The 26121-nt window shown below is 34.3% G+C and overlaps 1 protein-coding gene across 1 annotated transcript; it reads right to left on the bottom strand.

Moving 5' to 3' along the window:
- Positions 1–2413: 2413 nt before the first annotated feature.
- Positions 2414–5642, bottom strand: LOC149228047 (uncharacterized). The gene is made up of 3 exons (XM_089375624.1): positions 5464–5642; positions 3972–4101; positions 2414–3817 (listed from the first exon to the last, which is right to left on the bottom strand). Exons 1-3 carry the CDS (start codon positions 5597–5599, stop codon positions 2977–2979), a joined length of 1107 nt encoding a protein of 368 aa, XP_089231750.1. The 5' UTR covers positions 5600–5642; the 3' UTR covers positions 2414–2976.
- Between the last annotated feature and the right edge of the window lie 20479 nt (positions 5643–26121).

Genomic DNA, 26121 nt, shown 5'->3' with positions numbered 1-26121 from the left:
TACTAGTGAATTCCTTTGTGCTTCTTCAAATGTTTTAATAATAAAAATACTAACGAACTAGAAATTTAGTTTTCTAGAAATCTGTATTTCAGATAAGGACAAAATAAACTACAACTCGCATTTTTCCAGTTTGACAAAATAAAATGCAATTCCCCATTTCCGCACTTTTTTTGCGGGCCTAACATATCTCTAGATATGTACACTTTTTAACTTATTGAATAAGATGGAGATCTTTATGTCATTTAAGAGAAGCATTTAAGTCTTGTAAAGGGAGCAAGGTGCATCTTAAAAAAAATGGGAGATAGAAAAGTCTTAGGAAAAGAAATGGAGAATCATTATGTTGAAAGGAATTAAATAAGTTGGTTGATGGATAGGATAATTTTTTTTTACATTGTAAAATTAAATTTAAGAAACGTTTTAAATGAAGTGAATTTCCATATATAATGAAAAACAGTGAGGATTTATATTATTACTGTGAAAAACGTTTTAAATGATGTGAATCTCCATATTTAATGAAAAAAATTGAGGATTTATATTTTTAGTGCGAAAATAAAGGATGTACATAAGAGGGATATGTCTGGGAGAATCTTTATATGGTATATATTATCGATTTTATATACATGTTTTTCTGCATAGCCATTTTCACAATTGGATTTTTATAATAAAAAATGGTCACTTGAAAAAAAATGTATGTAGGTTTGGAATAAGGGAAAAAATGCATAGTCTGCAAAAAAATGGTCACTTTAAAAAATATTTTGTATGTAGGTTTGGAATAAGGACAAAATGCATAGTTTGTAAAGAAAAATGGTCACTTTAAAAAATATTGTGTATGTAGGTTTGGAATAAGGACAAAATGCATATTCTGCACTGCTTGCATACAAATAACTACAGAGACAGGGAGAAAAGTACTATGACAAGAAACACCAAAAGAAGCAGGGAGAAAAGTAGTAGGACAAGAAACAAATAACTACAGAGGCAGGGAGAAAAGTACTATGACAAGAAACACCAAAAGAAGCAGGGAGAAAAGTAGTAGGACAAGAAACATCGAATTTACTCGCATGCTAAAGGGGATTAAATACATTGGTGGATGGATGACATAAGTCATTTTTGCATTGTAAAGTAAGAGCTAACAAAGAATTAAAGAAAGTGAATCTAAGCATATAACAAGAAGCTAAGAGAATTTATATTTTTATTGTGCAAAATAAAATATATGTAAAAAAAAAAATATTTTACACACATCTCCAAACTTCATACACTTGTTCTACACACCTACTTCAACAATTAGAACTTTTATAAATAAAAAGTATCACTTAAATATATATACATAAAAGTAAGTTTCGGAAAAAACAAAATACAAACCCATATTATCAACATATCCATATACCAAAAAGGTATGCACCACCAGTATTTGTAACTAATAATAAGGTCTTTGTGAAAATGGTGTTACATTGTCTTGTAAAAGGTATTGGTAGCATATTATGGCCTTGATATATATATATATATATTGAAAATAAAGTTATTTTATTTGATAAGTTATGTATTATTTGATTGATGTTTTGTATATATTGTTAATGAATTAATTGTAAATATTTTATATATTTTAATTTATTTGTTAAAATTTATTATTAGATAAATTTCATATTATTATATTTCATAATTTGTTTATGGTTTATAATATTAAGTAATTTATAATATTTTCTCATAATAAAATGTACTTAAATTGACTTATAACATTTATATTGTAAAATATAATAATAATTTTATTTACCATATTTAGAAATAATAAAGCACTATTTAAAATGAAAAGGTACCTCATGATGATTGTTACTGGGTTGTAATGTTATATTATAAGTTTGTTTAACCATAAACCTCCATACCTGTCATCGAACAACGTTTTTTTAAAGAATTTTAAAGATTATAAAATAATTATTTTATTTATATTATATATAAAAGTATATAATAAAATTATATTTTAATTAAAAGTTAACGGATTAGTAATCAACCTTAAATCTATTGCGTATTGCTGTATTTCTAACCACGTGGAACTAGTAAATTTAAACACTATTATATTATTGGTTTATATTTTAATATTTCATTTTGATACTCGTAGATAGTTATAAAATGTAAAATGTAACTTATCTAAAACAGAATTACATAAATGAGACAGTTGAAAGATTAAAGGAAAAGCCAAATGGTCTATTTTTTTTGGTCTGAAAACATGAATTTAATTAAAAAGTAAAAATACAAAACAAAAGATAACATTTAATAAAAAAGGAAAAAACAAAACAAAAATAACATGAATACAACGCTTGAAATATAAAATACATGAAATGTAGGGAGGGAGCACCCTTCGCTGATATAATAATAATATATTTTCAATTCTATTTAAACCAAAAGACGCTATTGTCTGGGACAAGTTTTGCCTATGTACATTTCAATTACTGCTACAATGTCCAATGTAAAAGAATATAGTTCGCTATCAGTCTTTGAATAAATTTTCAGTATGTACACATAACATCCAAAATTAGGTGGCCAACCTGTTTTTCCCTCTTTGTCAACTTTTCTTGGTAGATTGTGAAGCATCTAAATAAATCAATCCAAAATCAATAGCATCCAAAATTAGGTGGCCAACCTTCTTTTCCCTCTTTGTCAACTTTTCCTGGTACCTTGTGAAAGCATCTAAAAATATCAATCAAAAATCAATAGCAGGGATGGAAAAGGTCAACGGTGGCTTGTTTGTAGAATATGTGCCCACGCGCTATGGTTCTCTGCAACAGAACTACGCCAACGGTACAGAACCTCCATCCCCAGTTGTTCCTTCGAATAAAAATCACAAATAAGTGCACTGTCAATGAATGAGCAAAAATAATTATTATGCGCCTTCAAGCAGTGGGAAATGATAAGGCACGTCACATGCGGACTGTCGAATACTCTGGAACATAAAACCGTGCAAAGAAATTTCCACAACACATGCTCTTACTGACTAGGGAGTGGTAACCTTATACATTGATTAAGGTCAGGAGTGCTGTCCTCCATTGAATTTAACAAGTTAACCCAGTAGTTGTTTTCGTCTTCCTGTAGATCTATCATTGCTGCTGGCAGCGACAAGGCTGCTGTAGTACAGTACAGATGATCATTCTTATCAGGATTGCTGGATGGCATCAGAATGGGCATTGTATTCCAATCAATAATTTCTGTCTCAAAAGCTGAGGGCCGCTCCTCTGTCAAGGATGGTGCGGTGCTGAAATCATTTCCGTGATCAGTACTGATGGGTAGGTCTATTCCTTCTGATTTCTTTTCCAGGTCGGAAAATTGTAGAGACCCTTCTGAAGACGTATTATACTCGGTAGAATCATCCCTCGACCCTGAAACGAATCCCTGATTGATCTGGTTCTGCAAGATATGAAGCGATCTTAATGCATCGGGCTGGAGGAATTGATCAGTTGAAGTCGAAGTCAATGATCCCGTTGGATGTGCCGACACCTGGTTGTTATGTGTGCCCAATAACTCCAGAATTTGGAGTAGCTGCCACGAGTAGTGATCAGCACTGCTAGCATGAACATGATGAGGAATTATATTCAGATAGTCTCTGGCAAGTTGTCCTAATTGAGCTTCGACCAATGCACTGTTCAATCGAGCAGCTATGGCAGTCGAAGACGACGCCATGAAAGATGATAGCATATCTGGCGTAGGCAATGAACTGTGGGTAACTGGATCGATTCCCATCAATAGCAGTTTTTTTCTCATTTTAGTGTTCCAGTGATTCTTGATCTCATTATCCGTTCTTCCAGGAAGATGTGATGCTATAGCAGACCATCTAAAATTCAGAAAGCAAATTAGAGGAATTGAATATTTTTGTAGGAGAAGAAAAGCATTTGCAATATTGTAAATGAATCCTTCTAAACCTATGCGTGGAAAGTGTAAAACAATAGAATTACATAATAGGGTAGGGGTAGAAGTTAAGGCATTACTTATTTCCAAGAGCAGCATGGAGACGAATGATGGTAAGATCTTCATGCATGGAGAAGGCTCCACGCTTGATGTCAGGTCGCAAATAGTTCGCCCATCTTAGCCTACAGCTCTTTCCACATCTGGATAGTCCTGCACCCGAGACCAAAAGAACATCACTTGAGCTCGCCCCTATTAACTCAAAAGCTAGCCTAATTTTATTCTTTATAAGTAGAAGACATACTAACATATTTTTGATATTTAATAGGAAATCAAAAATAGACAAGGAAAAATATATTTTTTAATTGATCTGAGAATAATTTTGAGAGAAATTACATTGGTAGATTTAGGTGACGAGTTTCGAACCAATCAGTGTGATTGATTATTGAGACTAGATAAACCACACTAGTTTGAACGGGTTGATGTAAATCTAGCAATGTGATTTCTTCAGAAATTATTTTTAAAGCAAGATATAGATCACAGAAGATTGAATTTGATTATATTTTTAATTTTCAAAAATACATTTTTTTTAATTGCATAGCAGCATATTTGATAAACTAGCTTAAAAAAAAAAAAAAAAATATGTTAAACTTTAAACATATCTCTAAATTTATATTATTAAATTTTGAAAATAATCTAAAATTTATAAATTACTAATATTTACTATATATTTTTTAAGATGATTTATATTATTCATTAAAATTTTAATTTTTTTTCAAATCAGTAAAAACATTATTTGTTTTTAATTTTGAAAATAATCTAAAATTTATAAATTACTAATATTTACTATATATTTTTTAAGATGATTTATATTATTCATTAAAATTTTAATTTTTTTTCAAATCAGTAAAAACATTATTTGAAAAAACATTTTGAAAGTGTATTAAAAAATTTAAAGACATTAAGATTTAGAAACCTCACAAAAATATTCTTACAATTCAAACCTAGTGCCAGTAATTTACCATTTAAATGTTTATGTGCAATTGTTTGTAATCCACAGATTAATTCCACAAATCACAAACACTATAACTTGAAGAACACTTTTATCAATTTTATATTACAAACACTATAACTTCAAGAACACTTTTATCAATTTTATATTAGTTTAATTTTATGTTTTCTAAAAATAAATTAGAAATTTGTTGGAGTTAAAAACTTACTTTAATTTATCATATCATTGACAAAATCAAAATTTAGGCCAAAATTGTATTTTAAAATTGAATATAAATGTGAAGGGTTATTAATACAACTAGTTGAGGATGGGTTTTTTTAGCAATGTCATATAAGATCAAACATCAGGGGTGGTTGTGTCAGGAAGGATGGTTGTGCCCTGTGCTAGGAGAGGAAACATGGTTAAAATTTTTAAGCAAATAAAAGCTGATGTAGCATAGGCCTAGTACAATCACCCACTTTGATTGTTTATACTCCCTGGATAAGGGCTCCTCAAGCTACAGTTCAGACCTAGATAATGACACACAACTTACACACAAACAAAAATTGAATATAAATAGATACCTGCAAGTTTGGGAAGGGCGGGCCAATTGCCCAGGCCATGGCGTTGAACATGGTCGATGAGCTTCTGGTCCTCTTCGGCCGTCCAGGGTCCTCTCTTCAGTCCTTCATGATCACCACAACAAGGTGATCGTCCCATGATTAGTTTCTTAACTGCCTCTCTACTTTGCAACTGAATAATTATAATTTCCTTCTCGAGCTTCCTGTCCAATATTTGGACATATATATAAGAGCCGTTACACAGGCGCCGCCCTAATATATTGTCACATGTTGCGTATAATGTTTGGAGTTTGATTGTATGGTTGGTAGCATCGAATCTTCGGGGCAGGCCTCTCATCGTTCTTTCCCACCATAATGACAACCCAAATGACATAACGAGAAAGATTTTGAAGAAACCCAGAAAGAGATGATCGTTTCAAACAAAATTCTGACAACGATACTTTCAATTTTTTAACGGGAAGCCCTTCCTAATTACTACGACTTTTCTGCCGGGATGTCTTCTAATTTCATACGTTGTTACCTAATCAACCTGAAAATAATGTCTTTGTATAAATGAATTTGTTTTTTTCTTGTCCGTTTGCCTTTCTTACTCGGAAGTATGTGAGCTCATCCTTTGAACTACATTATACCCAATCGAAGTAATTTGTCTTCAGACTTTAACAAGTGATTACTGCAACCAAATCATCCAGTAAAACTATAAACTCGAACAGAAGAAACTATAAATTATGAACCGTTGACATAGCGCTTACATATGTTAAAACAACATTCATTTTCATTCGAGAATCTCCACGTCAAATTTTACCGAGTCAGTTGTTCCAAGTTCGTATAAAACAGGTTTATACCAACTTGCTTAGGATAAATAATATAAAAAAATTAACTTGTTGGCAAATAATTGAAAAGGGTTAACTCTGAACCATTGACTCAGGTTTGCGTTAGTTAAAACATCTATTTTCATCATAGATAAATTCTCACCTAAACACACCTTTACATTAATTTGGTTTAAATTTAATATAACTAAAAGGTATTCCTTCCCCAAAGCTTACAAAATCCCATCGACATCCTAAATTAAGTACTCAGATCTTTGTAGCATATGAGTTCACATTGATTCGTTTATTATCGTTAATTAAGAATACTTAACTAACTGGAAAAAGAAATAATATATATTTAATTTTGATTAGTATATTTTCATAGTTTTAAAAAAGACTAGAAACATTACACAAATAAAAATTTATGAAATTATGATTATATTAATGATGTACGGTTCACTTGCATTTTATTGAGTTGGGAGGGTCATTCTACAACTAATTATGACTGAATGTGTAAGTTCCATTGTCTCCTTTAAAATAGAAATAAAAATTATGTTCTAAATAGAATAATAATGTCGGCTATAATAATAAAAAAAGAATATGTTGTAAAGTAATTAGAATTAAAAAAAAGTTTTAGTTTCATGTTTAAATCTTATAGTTTTCGAAAAAAATTGTACAAGAAATTTAAATAAACTATTTGAAGGCCTATGTTAACTAATTTATGTAGATATCAACTTCATATATATCTATATATAGAAAAAAATTGTTAAAATAAAATATTTTAATGTTATATATAAAAAATAGTCAATGTGGGTTAGCAATAAAATATTTTAATACTAATTAATGTTGACATATACTTAAAAATGCATTAATAACAAAAAATCATTTTAATTTGCGTGGTAAAATGTTTACATGATATGTAAAATATTTTAATGCCATTTACTTATATATTATATATTGTTTTACAAAATTTATGTATATATCATGAAAAATTTAAGTTTTTATGATTAAAATAATTATTTGGTCCTATATATACTCTATTTAGCATTCAAAAATACAATTTAAACAATGAAAAATAACATTGTATTTTGTACTCTAAAGAACTTTGCACGTGAAGAAATTTGATCTCTCTTGACTCATGTTAGATTCATCCCTCTTAACTCATCTTAGATATGTACTTAACATGAATCTAAGCCACTGAAATAATCTTCAATCTTTTTCTTTATTCACATTTTTTTAAACTTCTTGCTACTAAAAAGAGCTATAGTAACTAATCTATAGTTAAACAGAAATAGATTAGAATTATTATAAGCAACTATTTCCTTATTTGAATTAAAGAACAATGATGTTATTACATTCCTTTTGGAGTGTTGTTAGTACCCACAACCTCTTTTGAGGCAAAAGTTTAGTATCTATTTCATTTAAAAAAAACTTATAGATAGATAAAAATGAGTGGATTCCATAATTGGCACTTACAAATCCCAATTTACTTAATTTCAGTCAAGTTCAATATTTGAACTTGGCTTCTCCTAAAAATTCTATATTTTTGGCTTTAACTTAGCTCCCTTTCTCTAGAATGATAAGTTCTAAGATGAGGACAATTGGCTCGTATATTTCCTTAAAGATGACATGTCTTTCACCAAAATGTTGAAATTCATGTGTTTAAATTTCTTTCACGTGACGATGATTTTGTTCAAGAGACCCTTGGTAAGCTCGATCTCAACGCAAATGTTTGAATGAATGTATAAATATGCACCAATTCTCTCGAGATATAATTTTATGTAAGGACCCAAATTATTTTCAATATCCTTACAATTAATAAATACCCAAAGAAAATATTGGTAAATTGTGTAGAGGTGAAACAAAAGTGACAATCTAGTAAACATAGTGTAAGAGTCGAATTTATGAAATCAAGGAGCTATAAAAAATTGTTCAATTTAAAAAAAATATGTATTATTTTTTAACAATTTCCCATAATCAAATTTGTCATAGAATCAAACTATTTAAAATCTTAGTGGATAAATATATAACACAATTTTATCAAATTCAAATGAGTCCAATGAAGCAATGGTGATGTAGGAGGCTAATACAAATCCTTTTCATACCCTGAATTGGAAAATTTTAGTATCCATTCGATCAACTTTATCACTAAAATTGGTGTGGATTCCCAAATTGACACTAGAAAATCAGGGCTTACCTTAATTTGATCAAGCTTGGCATTTGAATTTGGTTCCTATAGAGAATTTTCTTTACTTAGTTTTTATTTGGCTCCTTTCTTCCTAAAATGATGATCTTAAGCACGGAGACAAGTTGTAAATTTCCTAGAGGACAACCTATCTTACATTACAATCTTGTGCTTAAATTCTTTCTTGTGAAAACCATTTTATTTAGAACACCCTTAATAAGGTCTACAGTAGCATCGATACATGCACATGTACACAAATCAACTATAGCTCTCTCAAGTTCTAATTTTATGTAAGTGCTAAGAGATATCCAATTTTCCTAAAAACTAATAAAACAAAAGGAATGTAATGGAAAATTCCATAGATAGACTCAAGCTTGCTCTCTAGTAATTGAGATTATTATAGGATCAAATTTTGGGAACTAAAGGCTCATAAAAATTCTATACTTCCTCCTTGTAGCTAGGGATTGTGCTAAAAACAAGCTAGAAAAATAAAATCCTTGGAGCATAAAGAGCCTCAAATTTATTTTTCCAAAAAATACAGTTCAATAATCATAAAATATTTTCCATATAATGAATATAAAGGGGTTACCTTTCGTTTTGTGATCACTACCAATGGAACTCTTCATTATGCTCCACTATCTAAGAACTACGAATAGGAAATTGTTATGAAGCATTTTTATCTATAGATATATTTATTCAAATTCATAAGTGATGCAAATTTGGGTGTCAATAGCCAATCGATAGTTGAATCGCTTCATAGGTTATAATAAAACATCATATATTTTTCTTCCAATTTTTTTATAGAAATGCAATGTTGATAAAATGTGTGACTATTAATTTAAATATAAAATTCATCAAACACTTAGGCTTGCAAATATTCTTTTATATATTTGAGTAAAAGAATTTTATCAAAAAATTCAAAATCATGTCTTTTATAATCACATGGTAGCCTTCCTAGGCTCCCTTAAATAATATATAAAAACATTCTTTAGCTCACCAAAAATGATGTCAATAAACCTTTTTGGATGGTTTCTTGGCATATGACCTACCAAACATCAAGTTCACCACCTTGGAGTTGTGAATAGGTTTTTCGTTCTTCAACGATGCTGATTTTGCATCTTTATATTCACCTCCATTATCCATTTCCTTTGGAATTATCAAGGAATATAAATCTCACTTGTCATGTGCCTACTAAGGAAGAATGTTTCTCCTAGTTTGTAAGAGGTTAGATCTAGTTATATGTTTCTCCATTAACTAAGAGGTTAGATCTAGAAGTGTTTTATAATCTATAGTTTCCATATCTAGTTGATTATACAATCCATATAGTTATATCTTGAAAAATCATTCATTCACATAACTAGATTAACTTATAGAATATTAATGTTTTGAGTGTTCATATATTTTCTTAGCTGGTTGATTATACAATCCATATAGTTTCCATATCTTGAAAAATCATTCACATATCGTAACATTATTTGATTAACAATGTGTGCTTATAGAATATTAATTTTGTATTTGAGTGTTTTTGGCCTACTCCTAATGTGACGGACTATGATCAAGAAGAGTAAAGTAATTGGTTGTGTGTGTTCATTTTTCCATCACTTAAGTCTTTCTTTCATTCGATACTCAAGAATTCTATACAACATCGTGAAGATTTGAAGAGAGTGATGAGAGGATTGATATGTCGTTGGAGTTTCTCATAGATGAGATTATCTAAAACATGACGTTTTTGGAATGTAGCAGGAATCTTATAATAATGAAAAGGGGGTAAAATTTGGAAATATGTAGAGCCAAATATGAAAATAGAGCCAAAATTCGTAAGGAAGGATCAACCCTAGATTTGTCTTGGAGTAAAGCTTATGGTATCAGTAAAGATAAAATAGATGGAGATAGAATTGTAATCAAGTTGAGCCGAAGGGTGAAACGCTTTCTATGTTTTTTTTATTCATCTCGTTATTCTCATTATTTCTATGCCTGACCCTTTCACATTTTTAGTTTGATGAACTTAAATCAATAAAGAAATGAAAAAATTATAAGGTAAAGTACTCCCTTGGAAATGGCCTTGCTGGTTTCCATTTAGGGTCGATAGAGTTGGTGGTTTTAATTTTGTTTGGTTATCAAGAATAAAGGGTCATTCTTGATTCTATTTTTTCATTTATCATTCAAAATGAGGTAGGATCTTCATGTAGAGGTAAGGTCATATCACTTGTTAGTCTCTTTTTTTACGAGGATTATAAAAGAACGTACTGAATAATGGATTACTAAAGAATTGTTATTAAAATAAATTTTGTATATGATTAAAGGTCCATCCATAGATGTTAAAAATATTGAATAAAATTTTATTTCCATTAAACATGGTGATGTGCAAAGAAAACTAATTTTCTAGAAGTTTTTTCTTGTTTTCAGTAGAAGGGTTACAAACTTGTTGTGGCCAATTTTGTTGTTGCATCAAAATAATTTGCTAAGAAACAATATTATGATTTGAAAGAGAGAACATTTTTTCAATGGCCTTTGCGAATCCCTAAGTTTTGGTACTATGCTTGCAATAGTATGGGAAGGTGAAAGAGTCATCAATTACAAGCATAAATTAATAGGTGTAACTAAGCCGCAAACTTTAGAACCTGTCACCATTGAAGGTGACATTGCTATAATTGTTGGAAGGAATATCATTAATAGAAGAAAAGATATAAAAATAAAAAATATTGAGATCAACCTAAGGTTCAAGCTAGAGGAGCCAATCAATTACACTCACTATAGAGAGAAGTGGGTGCATGGAATGCCAAAATTATGATGGGAGGATACCACCAATCCATAAGTAGATCCAATAAACCATAATGACATAATTTGATGTCTTTTCATCATCTTCTTCTTTTATGCAATCATGTGGATCACGGTGTTAATATATTTTTCCTATGTAACCACAATTATACGCTACATAAAGTTATGGACTAACTAATTTAGAAATTTCCTAATGGTGATAATTGTGGGCATTCATCTACATCCAAAAGTATTTTTTATATAATCATAATGGTGAGGATCATAGAGTAATCTATATCCAAAAGTATTATTGATACAACGATAATGGTGAGGATCATAGAGTAAGATTTCTGTAAATGACAAGGAAAATTCTATTGATTGTATGCACCAACATTAGCAAAAAAGAGAAAGGGGGATGTTGGCAAGTTCTCTTATAAAAACAAGACAACCTTTTACATCTATTTCTTTATATGAATATTTATAGTTTTTATGGTGAATTTGTCTTATAGTTATAAAGATATTGAGAGTAGCTACCTCAATAAAAAAGTAGATTATTTTATTTTTAATTTTCTACTCTAACAAATGAGAGGTGAAACATTATGATACAAGGCAAAGGCTAAATAAACATGTGGAAGATCTAATTAAGTATGTTAGGTATGTAAATGACGCTAGAGGAGGAGTATAGTTTTCCTTTTATGTGTTATGTATCTCTTGTTGTTATTTTGTTGTGATGCAACAATTTTTTGATGTAAACGTGATTTATTAGTCTATAAGGTAAGTGTTGTGGTTAGAAGGGTGTCCTAGATATGGGTTTTTTCCCCATGAACTTTTTGTCTAGTGGTGCACTATAAGTCTTAATTGGTAGGTGTAAAGAATGCAAGACTAAGATGGATATGTCTCATATCTAGACTACTTTCCTACATAACTAGCTAGTATAGTAGATGACACCCATGTAACTCCATAGATGGTGGTAGGTCCATAGATTGGTTACTGAATCAATCTTCATGGTTAGTTTATGTTGGAGCCTAGAGGAAAACATGTAGTCAGTCAATGTCAGGTATCAATAGTATTCTTTTTTTCCAACTTCTATAAGACAATAGTTTTTTAGATAATGTAAGAGCATGGGAAGTTTTTGAGGTGGAAGTGAGTTTTATTGTTCTTCCTTAAGAAAAATAAGGGTTCATTATAGGCTTAAATTTTTGGAGTCTATTGATGAGTTTGAATCGGGGGGCATAAAGAGGTCTTTCATATGATAGAGATATTGGTACTCATGTGATTGTGGTGCAGCTAAGAAAGAATAGAAAATAGAGATAGTGTGTTTGGACACACTATGGAAGCATAGAGTAATGGTTGTAATAGCAACAAAGATTAAATGATGGCGGGAAGTATTATGTCATGTTTGGACTAATATAATAGACTCATGACCATATTGTAGTATGAGTTTCACCTTTTAGTTATAACAAGTTTATATATAATGTATTGATTTTATGTATTGCTCCTTAAAATAATTGATCTACCTGACATCTCCATGAGTAGATATTCTCATTAAATGTTCCTAAGTCAACTGATGTAAGCTTGATGAAGCATGTGTACCCTTTTGTAGTTCACAATAATTTAAAAGTCACATCATAAGTGTAAGTTTCTAGTATGTGGAAATCACATGAGGATGTTATGATGTTTGTGAGAGAGAGGGAACATATGGATATGTATTCTTGTATAGTGTTGTTGTTCCCTGGGGGTGTGATGTAGGAGAATAGAGAGCATGGTTGAAGGAAAACCGATCAAACCCAAAACATGGTTTACTGTAAGTTGACAAAACCCATATCATGGTTACAGGTCAGCCAACAAAACCTAAGGTGATGATGATGGTGATGTAAGGGAGTTAAAGGCACATGTATATATATGATGATATGATGACCGAATCAACTAGCTACACGAAGGACATCCTAGTAGATTGGTTTTTGTAGTGATTAGGTAGCCATGCATTCTAGAGGATGGTTGTTTCTTTATATGGATGTCAAAATTTTTACAATATTTGTAACCATCAAGTTGGACCATAAATAAACTTTGGTTACTGAGATTAAGAAAAATAGTCATTAAAGGGAGAAAATATAACTCCTAATTCTCTTCTATGTGCTCCATAGCTTGAAAATAAGTGTGTTTCTAGTTTGTAATAATTTATTAGATCTAGCTAAATAAAGATATATTCTCCACTAACTAAATTCCTATATAGATATGAGGTTGAAATATTTACTTAATTAGTTTGATTATACTATAATGGAAATAATTACTATATCTTGAAAAGCCACATTATTAGATTAATACAAATATACTTATAAAATATTAATTGAAATCTGAAAATTTTACACACTACATCCATGAAATTTTTCACCTCGCTCTGAAATTCAAAAGATGTTAACGATATCGTGTATATTTTATTGGAAGCTTTAAATCCATAAATAGATTCTTACAACATTGATATAATTAAGACAATTTTAAAATGATATAAAAAAACAAATTGGTGGATTAAATGTTCTCGTGAAATAATGCATACAACAAAATTTTAAAATTTAATAGTTAAAAGTTGCACTTTAGTTAAATTAACCCACGAATAATGTTTATATTCTAAATATATATGATAGGTAAGAAAAAGAAAAATAAAAAATTTATGTGAAATATAATAGTTTAAAGTTGGTCTTTAGTTAATATTAACCATGAATAATGTTTATATCCTAAACATATACGACAAACGAAAGGTAGAGTGAATCTATATATATATATATATTAAATGAATAAATAATGAGATCTTGTATAATAAAATAAGTAAAATTTAAATTGATTTATTAATATTTTATTAAAAATATTATTATATATATAAAACGTAAAAATAATTATATAAAATAAAATTAGTGAAATGATACTTAAAAAACATAAACCATCCAAAATATTAAAAATATCCCTGGCATGTTAAATAATAATTTAACTAATACAAATTTAATGAAATCACATGTTAAAAAAAGATTTTTAAAGATGATGAGATAATGGTAATTAGAAATATCAATATTGACAAGTATTTTATGAATAATATAAATAATGGAAAGTAGTGTATGAAGTATTGAATATTTGGTGAATAGTGATATTGTTAAAGTATTATTAAATTAATTAAAAAATTAAAATAAAATTAAAAGAAAGTTAATGAGATATTGAATTATATATATATATATATATATATATATATATATATATATATATATATAGAAATTTATGGAGATATGAAATTAGTAGATAAATTTAATATTTAATATTCTAAATTCATATCATATGTTAATTTTATTATATTAAATGATAAAAGAGTTAGAATTTTTAAAAACATGAATCATCTTAGTGTTGTATGGACACAAGTTTTATATGGATCCTAGTTAGTCTATATTTTAAGATGTGATGTATATGTGTATATATGATTATTACGATTGATAGTTGTGTCTATTTAATTATTAATAATTATTATTTGGATGATAGAGATTTAACCTTGACATAATATGCCAAAAAAATTTAATAGTAGCCATAAATGAAGGGTTAAGATTTGTCTCCAAGTTAGTTTATTATTTTTTTAATTAATTTGTCTTATATTAATTAATTAAAGAAAATGTCATATCAACATGTGTCCTATTGGGTATGTGCTAATGATAAACCTATTTAACTGCTACGAATTTCCATGGTAAAGTGGAGTTGAATCTCCATAGGGAAGGATATTGTTACATGTGTTTTTTTAAATGTATATATTTTTAACCCATATATTATTTTTAATCATAATAATAATAATAATAATAATGTGAGCTCTACAAATTTGTGATGTACACTAAAATCATAACTATTGAGTGTCTTGGGTGGCTCCTCAACTGCTCTTTCCACAACTAGTTTTAGTAGAGGGAGTGAAGCTCCATACAGTTGAACTGTAGTAGCCAATAATCATACTGGACAATGTTCTACCTCAAATCCTCATTTTTTTATCAAAACCCTAATAGTGTACATCAAAATGGTTTATTTCCCAACTCTCAACTAGGGAAATGTACACTAGGTATCTATGTTACACAACATTTTGTCACTATCCTTGTACTCCCTGTTCCATGGTCCTGGAGGACCTCTACAGTGAACCCTACATGCTTCCCCTTCATGAAGAAACTCCCATTGTGTCCCTCTCCATGAGCAGAACAATTCCCTTTTGAATCATTTCCCAAAAGTCTTTTGTTTTTCCTGGTTTACAAGACCGGTGCTAATGACCAGTGTCCTCCTCATGCCGAAATGCAGGGATTAACATTGTCCCTAGCATCGACCAGAGCGACTGAGCCTTGTTCCAGTTGCACCGATCCTTTTTTGGAAAGTTTTTTAAATAAGGAGTTGAAGCTTTCAGCTCTAGAAGCTTCGTAATGGAAGTCTGGTAAATGGTTAGGCTGGATGGAGTTGAGGATGTAAGTTTGGGCTCCTTTCCCCTATTAGGATGGAGCTGACTCAAGAGATAAGAACTTCCACCATGAGAAGAGGAACCATCTCCCATCCATTCATGTTGTATAAACCTCCTTCTTTCCTAAACACAAGCTAGTGTTAATGTTGGTGTGCTAGTGCTAATTAAGTTTGGAGTAATCAGCAAGTTATTCATAGTTGTAGCTCTCTAGTTGTGTGTGTGGGAGAATTTTGAATTTGGTTTAGTGTGAAAACTAAGTGGAAGAGCCTTAAAACTATAATTGTTCAGGTTACCATGGAATGCTAATGGAAGTGTGTGAAACGTCAAGACAACGGTTGTAATCTCTTCTTGATTTAATATATATGCAACTTTCGATTGATTTCCTACATAATGTGTCATCTCACATGTTTATGGCTTAATGCTTCCTGACTTGTTAAGTAGGTTGAATTACAATTTGTCTATTATCATGGTTTTTCTTTGTTATTGTCTACTTGTTTCAAGTGTTCAAAGAAGGAAACGAGAGATAGCTGGAGTGAGAAAGCAAGGTCATCACCAAACGAGATAAGCATACTAAGGGGTAGGCCCTCTTAATTGCTTCTAACCTAAGGAAATCTCCATAGAATGTATTATTTGTGGGTAGACCCACTATCGGGCTAGAGGAATTGTTTGTGTCCGCACATAGAATTTTACTTCACCACAAATTGGCGACTCTGCTGGGGACCCAATCCTTCTGTTTATTTGATTGAGAATTTCATGGTTTTGTCTGAACTTTTCTAGTTTCGCCATTTCCCTTTAGCTCTGTCTGCTTTTCTTTGTTTACTACTCTAGGTTTCAAATTCACAGTAGCAAGTATGGTCTGAACTTTTGAAACATTTTATTTTTTTCTTTGCATCCTTGCTCAACATGGTTATTTTGCTGACAGTTATGCCGATCGACATGATATGGTGATAAAAAGTTGTGTTGACCCCCTTCTGGCTCTTGTTGTCAGTTAGGTAGTTGTGTCGATGCCTGCATATGAAGATTAGTGTTCACCGCAGATCTTGGCCAGTGTGTCTTGCTCTCTTGATTTTTGCCTTATAAGTTGTTTAGACCGTCCTCTCGCTGACTAGAAAGTTGATTTTCATTTGGTTTATTTGCTTGTTGATTTGCCTTCTTTTCGCTTGATTTCTTACGTCATTGGACGGTTTGTGGTCCTAGGGTGTCTAGGTTGTCATCCATTCAGCTGATTGTGGACTCAGTGAGTCAAGTTGTTGGTGCATTTACTCCTTGCATTTCGTTTGTGGTCCTGCTATGGCTTTGATTTCCATTACACAAGTTTGAAAAGTTTTGTTTACTTGTATAAACATCTCTTTTCCAACATAGATCACATTTCTTGCCTTGTTTTTAGTGAAGTCGTTGCATCATTAGTCTAAAAGAGATTCTCTTTTTGTGTTTTTCATTTGCTTGAGAATCGATTGCCTCGAAACATTTCATTGGAGTGTTTTATGAGAAATTCATCTTGTCATTTCATGAAGAGTATAAAATTCTAGTTTGTTGCATCAATATGTTACGGTAGTTAGCATCATTGAAGACTAGGATTTCATTTGCATTTGAAAAGAAAAAGAATTCTCTTTACTTCTGAAAGGACTATTGGAGTGTGCCTACTAGGAAATTAGGAATTCGAATGAATGTTTCATTAGTTTATTTTCTCAAAAATTGAAGTAGTGAAAAATCATTTTACTTTAGATTGCTTGGTTGTTTGCATTTGGTTGTGTTTTATACCCTCTCTAATGTAGACAATTCATCATATTGCAAGGGTCTTGTCTCATTTAGTTGCATTTAGGGCTTCTCGAGTAACATCGCTAAGGCCTAAAAATCGAGATAGAATTCAATATAAACTTTAAAATGAACTCAATTAACCCAAGGCAAATTTGAAACCTAACGATCACATCTATAAGGTCTAGGCTAGAAACATGTTCCAACATCTTTAAACCTAGTAGTCGTCATTAACTTTAGCACTAGACAACGATAGTATGGATTTGTGCTCCCGGTATCGTTGAGTATATAATGGGAGACCCCTCTAGGATGAAATCCTTTATCCATAGGAAGTTGAGCCTGCCACCTTGCAAACATGATACACTGAACACAACACTTAGGGAGATTACTTGCCTATACTTCTTGATTCGCCTGGAGGAATTCTGCAATTCATGATTTCTTGGTAATATTTTCACCTGGTAATCTTTTTGACTCATTAAACCTAAAATATCATTCAAGCGCTTGTACTTTCGAGCCTGTTTCCAATCGAAAGTGATAGAGTCATCTTTGCCTCTTTCTCGACTCTTAAAACATGAAAGAGCACTAGTTAATTTATGCATCTTAAAAAATTCTTGCCCACGATATTATAACATCATGTTAGTCTTTTCTAGACAAAATCGTGAGTTTTCCCTAAAGTAGATTTTAAAGCCTTGAAATTTATCTCTCTTTTCCTGTTAACTAAGACAAGGTCATCGTGGCTGAACCATTTGGTTCACCTAGTTCCTTTTCCTCTCCTCCATCTGAAAGATTGTCTAAGGAGCCTTTTCCTGAATTACCAAAGTCACTCGAGTACCAAGGTGCTGAACTCGGAATCGTTTTGAGAATTCAACCTTTGTCATCTCGTCCTCTGCCTACTTCAGATATTGGGTCACTTGTTGATATTTGCTTGAAATCTCCAAACAATCTGATCTAGACTCCTGAGAGTTTTCTGACTACTAATGGTTAGCTTGGATTGGTTATATATAATATGAATCCTTTGTTTGACCTGTTGTGATATCATCGTAGTGTCTATACCGTCCATATGATCAACCGAGTGTTCCTTTGGAATTATTCCCTCATACATCTTGACTCCTGAGAGTTTCCTGACTACTAATGGTCAGCTTGGATTGGTTATATATAATATGAATCCTTTGTTTGACCTGTTGTGATATCATCACAGTCTCTATACAGTCCATATGATCAACCGAGTTTTCCTTTGGAATTATTCGCTCATACATCTTTGGTCATTTGTCGGTGTCTTTTCCCAGCTATGGAACCCAAAGGCGAGGCTTGAGTTATCTCTCTGGATCAATCAGAAGTTTCTACTTCACACATTGTCAAAGAGGAAGAACATCAATTTCCTCCTCAAGGTTTCGCCTATATGGGGATAATTCCCATCAGTGTATATCAGGATTTGCCACTTAATTATGTGACTTTAGCACAGTTGGTCTCAGGTACACCTAGTTCCTTATCACTTTATCACAACCCCGTTTGGGCATCTGGAACCATGCCTACTATAGGTCCATTCTTTCAGAGCCAGACCTCCCAACAGGCCGTTACCTTAGTCCCAGTGCAACCCACCATTCCAAACCCTCTAGTCTCGTCCATCCCAGTCACCTATTCAATTCGAACGATAGCCTCAAGGTATGTTGTTGTTAGTTCTTCAACCCCTCTAGTAAGTGGACAAGCTGTGGCACCGCCTAGGGGGTAGAATTTAAGTATTCCTATGATGTCAGGCACGACCAATGTGAGTAGCTCACAAGCTCACATGGTTGGGATGAACCAGCCTTCTTTTGGTGTTATCCAAAACGCTGTTGGTCCTACTGGAACAAGCAAAGTCGAGAGCCAACAGGTTCAAAATTTCGTTGGTCCGTCGGGGTCAAGTAATTTCCAATATGAGCAGCCTTATGAGGCTTAGGTTTAGTACCAAACTCCTTATGTTCCATTTGGTTCTCAAGGAATGGTCAATCTTCCTTATGTCCTTTAGTCTAGGTAGTATGTTCAGCCTGGTCCATCCGCTTTTCAGGGCTGCTATTGCCAGATATAGTTCAATTTTTTTTAGGAAATGTTTAAGTACCTCTGCAACAATAAGGACAGCCTCTACAACAAAAATGGAAACCTTTGTTGTAGCAAGGGCCATCCGCGCAACAATTACGGAAGATGATACTGCAGGAAGGACAACTACAACAATCGTAGGGGCAACACTCACAACAGATGCAGCAAACCATACAGCAGGAGATGCAGTATGCTCCGCAAACCTCCCAACCTATGTCTTCACAAGGCCAACCTCTATAGCCACAGGGATAACCTTTGCAACCGCAAGGTCAATCCTTGCAGCACCAGAGCCAACTCGGGCAGCAGCAACCCTTATATACATATCAACGGGGTCAACCCTTGCAAGGACAAGGCCAGGGTCAACTCCTACAGCAACAGGCCCAAAATCCTAATATCTTGGGGCAACAGGTACATAATCCTTTTGTCCAAGGGTAGCAGGTCCAAAATCCTTACGTCCAAGGATAGCAAGTGCAGAATCCTTATGTCCAAGGAAAACAGGTCCAAAATCGTCTTGTTCAGGGGCAACAAGTTCAAAACCAATAGGTTTAGGGACAATTGGTGCAATATCCATATGTCAAAGGTCAACAGACTCAATAGCCTCTTAACCCATATGTTTCTTATTAGAAACCTACGGCCAGATAGTTCGATGGTGTTCAAGATCAAAATCCTCCCTATGGCTAAGGTAACCTACATTAGGGGAAGAATCAAATGCCATATGGCCAAAACCCTCCACTATGGGGGTAAAATCCTTACCAGCAGGGATGGGCTCCTCTGGTTGGACCTGCTTATCGACCTCCAATGCCTTTCCATACTCAATTATCATTATTTGCCACACTAGAGTTCCCAGATGTGTGTCGACTCATGAATGATCCAATTCTTCATTCACCATACTAGCCTCCGGTTCCATCCAAGATCCCAAGCAATTGTCCTAAGTTCGATGGGAAAGCAAAAGAAGATCCTCAAGCTCATGTGATGACATATCTCCTTTGGTGCTCTTCTAATTCCTACGTTGATGATTCTGTTTGTCTCTGTCTTTTCCAATGAACCCTTACAGGTGCTGCAGCTAAGTGGTACATCGAGCACCTTTGAAGTACTTACCATGACTTCAACTCTTTAAACATGGCTTTCCTCACACATTTCCAGTTGTCGGTTCGCTATGAAACTAACACCTATTTGCTCACATCGCTTAAGCAAGATACTGCGACACACATCTCCAATCACATCCATGAATGGAGACGTAGATGTCACCTAATTAGATTCGAGATTGTTGAATAGTTTCTTACCAAATGGTTTACCAAGCCATTTTTGGCTCTAATTTCTTGCCATATAGCTATGGGTGGATGCATCACAAAAGAACAAGCCATTTCTCCTGCCCAGTACTTTGAACTTCTTTATTCTCAGTCTGGAACTTTATGTGAGCTATTATCCGATGCTCCACGACCATCATATAACCCAATGACATCGAAATCATAGGCTACACCTCCTATTGATAGAGTAATTGGTTTAGTGTCCCAGACCCTTGCCAAACCTTCTTCTGAAAATAAGTTGCTTTCGAACACTGCTTCCAATAGTTCCTTCAAAAATCCATCTAGCCCTCGTAAAACCTCAACGGTCCATGCTTTCGAGTCTACCATAGTAGACAAATCCGTGAAAGGTAAGAAGAAAGGCAAAGGCAAGGGTAAAGTTGATGCCCAAAAACAGGGTCCTCCAAAGTCCTCTGCTGGTCATTCTTCACAGTGGAAGCCTAAGTATCCGTGCCTCATTTGCAAGGAGGATCACTATACTAAGGATTGTCCCCGATGGTCCGAAGTTAGTCATTTTCTCAAACGGACCCTAGCTGTCCTGAGAGATCCATTTCTGTCTCAGCAGACTCAAATTGTAGACCAACCTCAATCATCTTCTTCCTCAGAATCTCAAGTGTTCATGATGAGTATGCCTATTAATGTGGTACTAGATCAAAACATTATCAAACTCCTACTCTGACAACTCGAAAGGAGAAAGAGGCCCCCCCTTCTTCTCTAGCCCATAGTTCTGGACCTCTTCATATCGAGTACCCTAGCCATGATTCAGCCATTCGACCACCTTCTCGAGGTGTGCTAAGGAAGTCCTCATACAATCCCAACACTCGAGCTGCACAGCACTATAATATTGTTGAAGATTTGGCTCAGGCGCCATCAACTATGTCTTCTCTCGAGGTACTCCAAAGATGTTCGTCTCAGCAGAAATCCTTGTTGTCAGCTATTGGAGGTATTGATCCTACTGATTCCAATTTGATATGTTTTGATCTAGAAAACCATGTTCCATGCTTGACTCATCAAATTTCATTTCTCATTTAGGTAATCGTCAATGAGAAAACCATTCATAAGACCGCCATTGATGAAGGTGCTTCTACTTGCATCATACAGCTATGGAACCTAGAGGTGAGGCTCAAGTTACCTCTTCGGATCAATCAGAAGTTTCTACTCCACACACTATCAAAGACGATGAACAACAATTTCCTCCTGAAGGTTTCCCCTATATGGGGAGAATTCCCATCAATTTATATCAGGATTTTCCACCTAATTATGTGACTTTAGCATAATTGGTCTTAGGTACACCTAGTGCCTCACCATTTTATCACATCCCTATTTGGGTGTCTAGCACCATGCCTACTACAGGTCCGTTCATTTGGAATCAGACTTTCCAGTAGGTTGTTACCTTAGTCCCAGTGCAACCCACCATTCCGAACCCTCTTGTCTTGTCTGTCTTAGTCACCTGTCCAATTCAAACTATGGTCTCGAGGCATGTTGCTATCAGTTCTTTGACACCTCTAGTAAGTGGACAAGTTGTGCCACCTCCTGGGGGGTAGAATTTAAGTGTTCCTATGATGTGAGGAATTACAAATGTGAGTATCTCATAGGCTCACATGGTTGAGATGACCCATCCTTCTTCTGGTGTTCTCCAAAACCCTCTTGGTCCTACTAGATCAAGCAATGTCCACAACTAACAAGTTAAAAATCCTGTTGGTCCGTCTGGGTCAAGCAATTTCCAGAATCAGTAGCCTTATGAGGCTCACTTTCAGTACCAAACTCCTTATGTTACATATGGTTCTCAAGGAATGGTCAGTCCACCTTACATCCTTCAGTCTGGGCAGTGTGTTCAGCCTGGTCCATCCACTTTTCAGGGTGGCTATGGCTAGATACAGTTTGTAAATTTTTTGAGAACTATTTAAGTATTTCTATAACAACAAGGACATCCTCTACAACAACAAGGGAAACCTTTGTTGCATCAAGGTCCATCCACGCAACAACAGGAACAGATGATACCACAACAAGGACAACTGCAACAACCGTAGGGGAAACCCTCACAACAGTTGTAGCAAACCATACAACAGGAGATGCAGTATGCTCCACAAACCTCCTAGCCTATGTCTTCACAAGGCCAACCTCTGCAACTGCAGGGGCAACCTTTGCAGCCGCAAGGTCAATCCTTACAGCAGCAGAGCCAACCCGGGTAGCAGCAACCCTTATATACATATCAATAGGGTAAACCCTTGCAAGGACAAGGCCAGGGTCAACTCCTACAGCAACAGGACCAAAATCCTAATGTCTTGGGGCAACATGTACATAATCTGATTGCCTAAGGGTAGTAGGTCCAAAATCCCTATGTCTAAGGACAACAAGTGAAAAATCCTTATTTCTAAGGACAACAGGTCCAAAATCTTCTTGTTAAGGGGCAACAAGTTCAAAACCCATATGTTTGGGGACAACAGGTGTAATATCCATATGTCCAAGTTCAACATGCTCAACAGACTCTTAACCCATATGTTTCTTATTAGCAACCTATGGTTGGATAGTTCCATAGTGTTCAAGGTCAAAATCCTCCCTATAGCTAAGGTAACATACAGTGGGAGAAAAATCAAATGCCATATGGCCAAAACCATCCACTATGGGGGAAAAATTCTTACCAGGAGGGATGGACTCCTCCGGTTTGATGTGATTATCGACCTCTAATGCCTTTCAATACTCAATTTTCGTTCTTGGACTCACTAGAGTTGCCATATGTGTCTCCACTCATGAATGATACAATTCTTAATTCGCCATATTGGCCTCCAGTTCTGTCCAAGATCCCAAGCGATTGCCTTAAGTTCTATGGGAAAGCAAAAGAAGATCCTTAAGCCCATGTGATGACATATCACCTCTGGTGCTCTTCTAATTCCTACGTTGATGATTTTTCTCGTCTCCATCTTTTACAATGAACCCTTATAGATGTTTCAGCTAAGTGGTACATCGAGCTCCCTCAAAGTACTTACCATGACTTCAACTCTTTAAGCATGGCTTTCCCCATGCATTTCCAGTTGTCGATTCGCTATGAAACTAACACATATTTGCTCACATCGCTTAAGTAAGATATCACGCCACACATCTTCGATCACATCCATGAATGGAGACGTAGATGTCACCCAATCAAATTTGAGATTGGTTATTAGTTGCTTACCGAATGGATTACCAAGTCATTCATCGCTCTAAGCGTTCGTGATATAGCTATGGGTTGATGCGTTACCAAAGAACATGCCACTTCTCGTGCCAATTACTTTGACCTTGTTTATTCTCAGTGTCAAACTTTATATGAGCTATTACCCAATGCTCCATAGCCATCATCTAACCCAGCGACATTGAAGTCACAGGCTACAATCCTGTTAATAGAGTAATTGGTTCAGTGTCCCAAACCCCTACCAAACCTTTTTCCAAACATAAGTCACTCTTGAACACTACTTCCAATAGTTCCTCCAAGAATCCACCTAGCTCTTGTAAAACCTTAAGGGTCCATGCTTTCCAGTCGACCACAACAGAAAAATCTGCGAAAGGTAAGATGAAAGGCAAAGGCAAGGGTAAAGCCGATGCCCCAAAACAGGTTCATCCCAAGTCCTCTATTGGTGATTCTTCATAATGGAAGCCTAAGTATCCGTGCCTAATTTGTGAGATAGATCGCTATACTAAGGATTGTCCTTGACAGTCCAAAGTTAGTCATTTGCTTAAAGGGACCCTAGTTGTCCTGAGAGAGCCATTTCTGTCTTAGCAGACTCAAATGGTAGACCATCCTCAATCATCTACTTGCTCAGGATCTCAAGTGTTCATGATTAGTATGCCTATTAATGTGGCTACTAGATCAAAAGATTATCAAACACCTGCTCCGACAGTCGAGAAGGAGAAAGAGGCCCCCCCTTCTACTTCGGCCCCTAGTTTTGGCCCTCTTCATATTGAGTACCCTAACCCTGATTCCGCCATTCAACCACTTTCTTGTGGTGTGCCAAGGAAGTCCTTGTATAATTCCAATGCTTGAGTCACTTAGCACTATAATATTGTTGAAGATTTGGCTCAGGCGCCATCAACTATGTCTGCTGTTGAGGTACTCCAAAGCTGTCCGTCTCAGCGGAAATCCTTATTGTCGGCTAATGGAGGTATTGATCCTACCGATTCTAATTTTATATGTTTTATCTAGAAAACCATGTTCCAGACCTGAATCATGAGATTTCCTTTCTCATTTTGGTAATCGTTAATTAGAAAACCATTCATAGGACCATCATCAATGAAGATTCTTTTTCCTGCATCATCTCAATCACCTACTAGAAGGAAATTGGTTCTCCTCCTTTAAACCAATCCCCTAATAATTTTGAAGCTTTCGACGAGCGCGATTCGTGACCCTTCGGTGTATTACCCAGCCTTTCCATTACTTTGTAGGGCAAGAGAGTACGCGTCGAGGTAGAGATTGTTGACTCTAATCTCAATTATAATATTCTACTCAGACAGAGTTTGACCCATGCCATGCATGTTGTAGCTCCTCCCTATTCTGTGTGATTCGTTTTCCCCATGAAGGGAGGATCGTCATAGTCGACCAACTATCTTTCTTTGCCTCTTCCTTGGATGAAAATGTTCCATATGTCAAGCACACTGGTACCCCCTACGAGAGTGTGGGGGCATGACCTTTTAAAGCTTCTGCTTTGATGGGAATTCTTCCACTCCCACTAGCTCATGTTTCCTCTATCAACATGATCTTAGTCAGTTTTGATGCCTGGTTCATACCCTCATCGAATCTTGTTGATTCCTGTGGCAAGGTTATGCCACTTAGTCCTGTCGAAATCAATTACGTGGAAATTGTTACAGCCTCAAGTTCTGTATCCTCTAATTTTCCTATTCCGAGGACTTCCATTGATACATATTCTCAATCCCCGTGGCTTGGAGATTCGAAATCTCCTGATCCCTTAGCCGAAATTTTTCTTGCTGACGAGAGTATCATGGAAGTATGTCTTTGGAGGAACCACCTTGAAATGATACTCGTCATTGTTCCTCATTCTTGCATAGCCTGATGGTCATGTCTATGTGTCTTGAGAAGTTTTCTTCTCTGCTCTCTATTGATGTGTCAGTTTCGCCTGACATTGTCAAGATATTTCAACTCAAGGCACCTTTATCTCTTCATGCATTTAGGTTTTTTATCCCTCTCCGAGTTTTTACCAATTTCACATTATTGCAATGGGGTTTTCATCTAACTCATAACCCTCCCTCACCCAAGGGGCATGGGGGAAAAGACTTATATAAGTTCTACTCTATTATGTGGTCGAGTCGATTCTTACTCGTCATGACAAT

The sequence above is a fragment of the Pinus tabuliformis genome, chromosome J (genome assembly GCF_031772625.1).
Source record: "Pinus tabuliformis cultivar Carrire ecotype Pingquan chromosome J, CPIR1, whole genome shotgun sequence".
Lineage (NCBI taxonomy): Eukaryota > Viridiplantae > Streptophyta > Pinopsida > Pinales > Pinaceae > Pinus > Pinus tabuliformis.
This window is presented reverse-complemented; position numbering and strand designations above follow the sequence as displayed.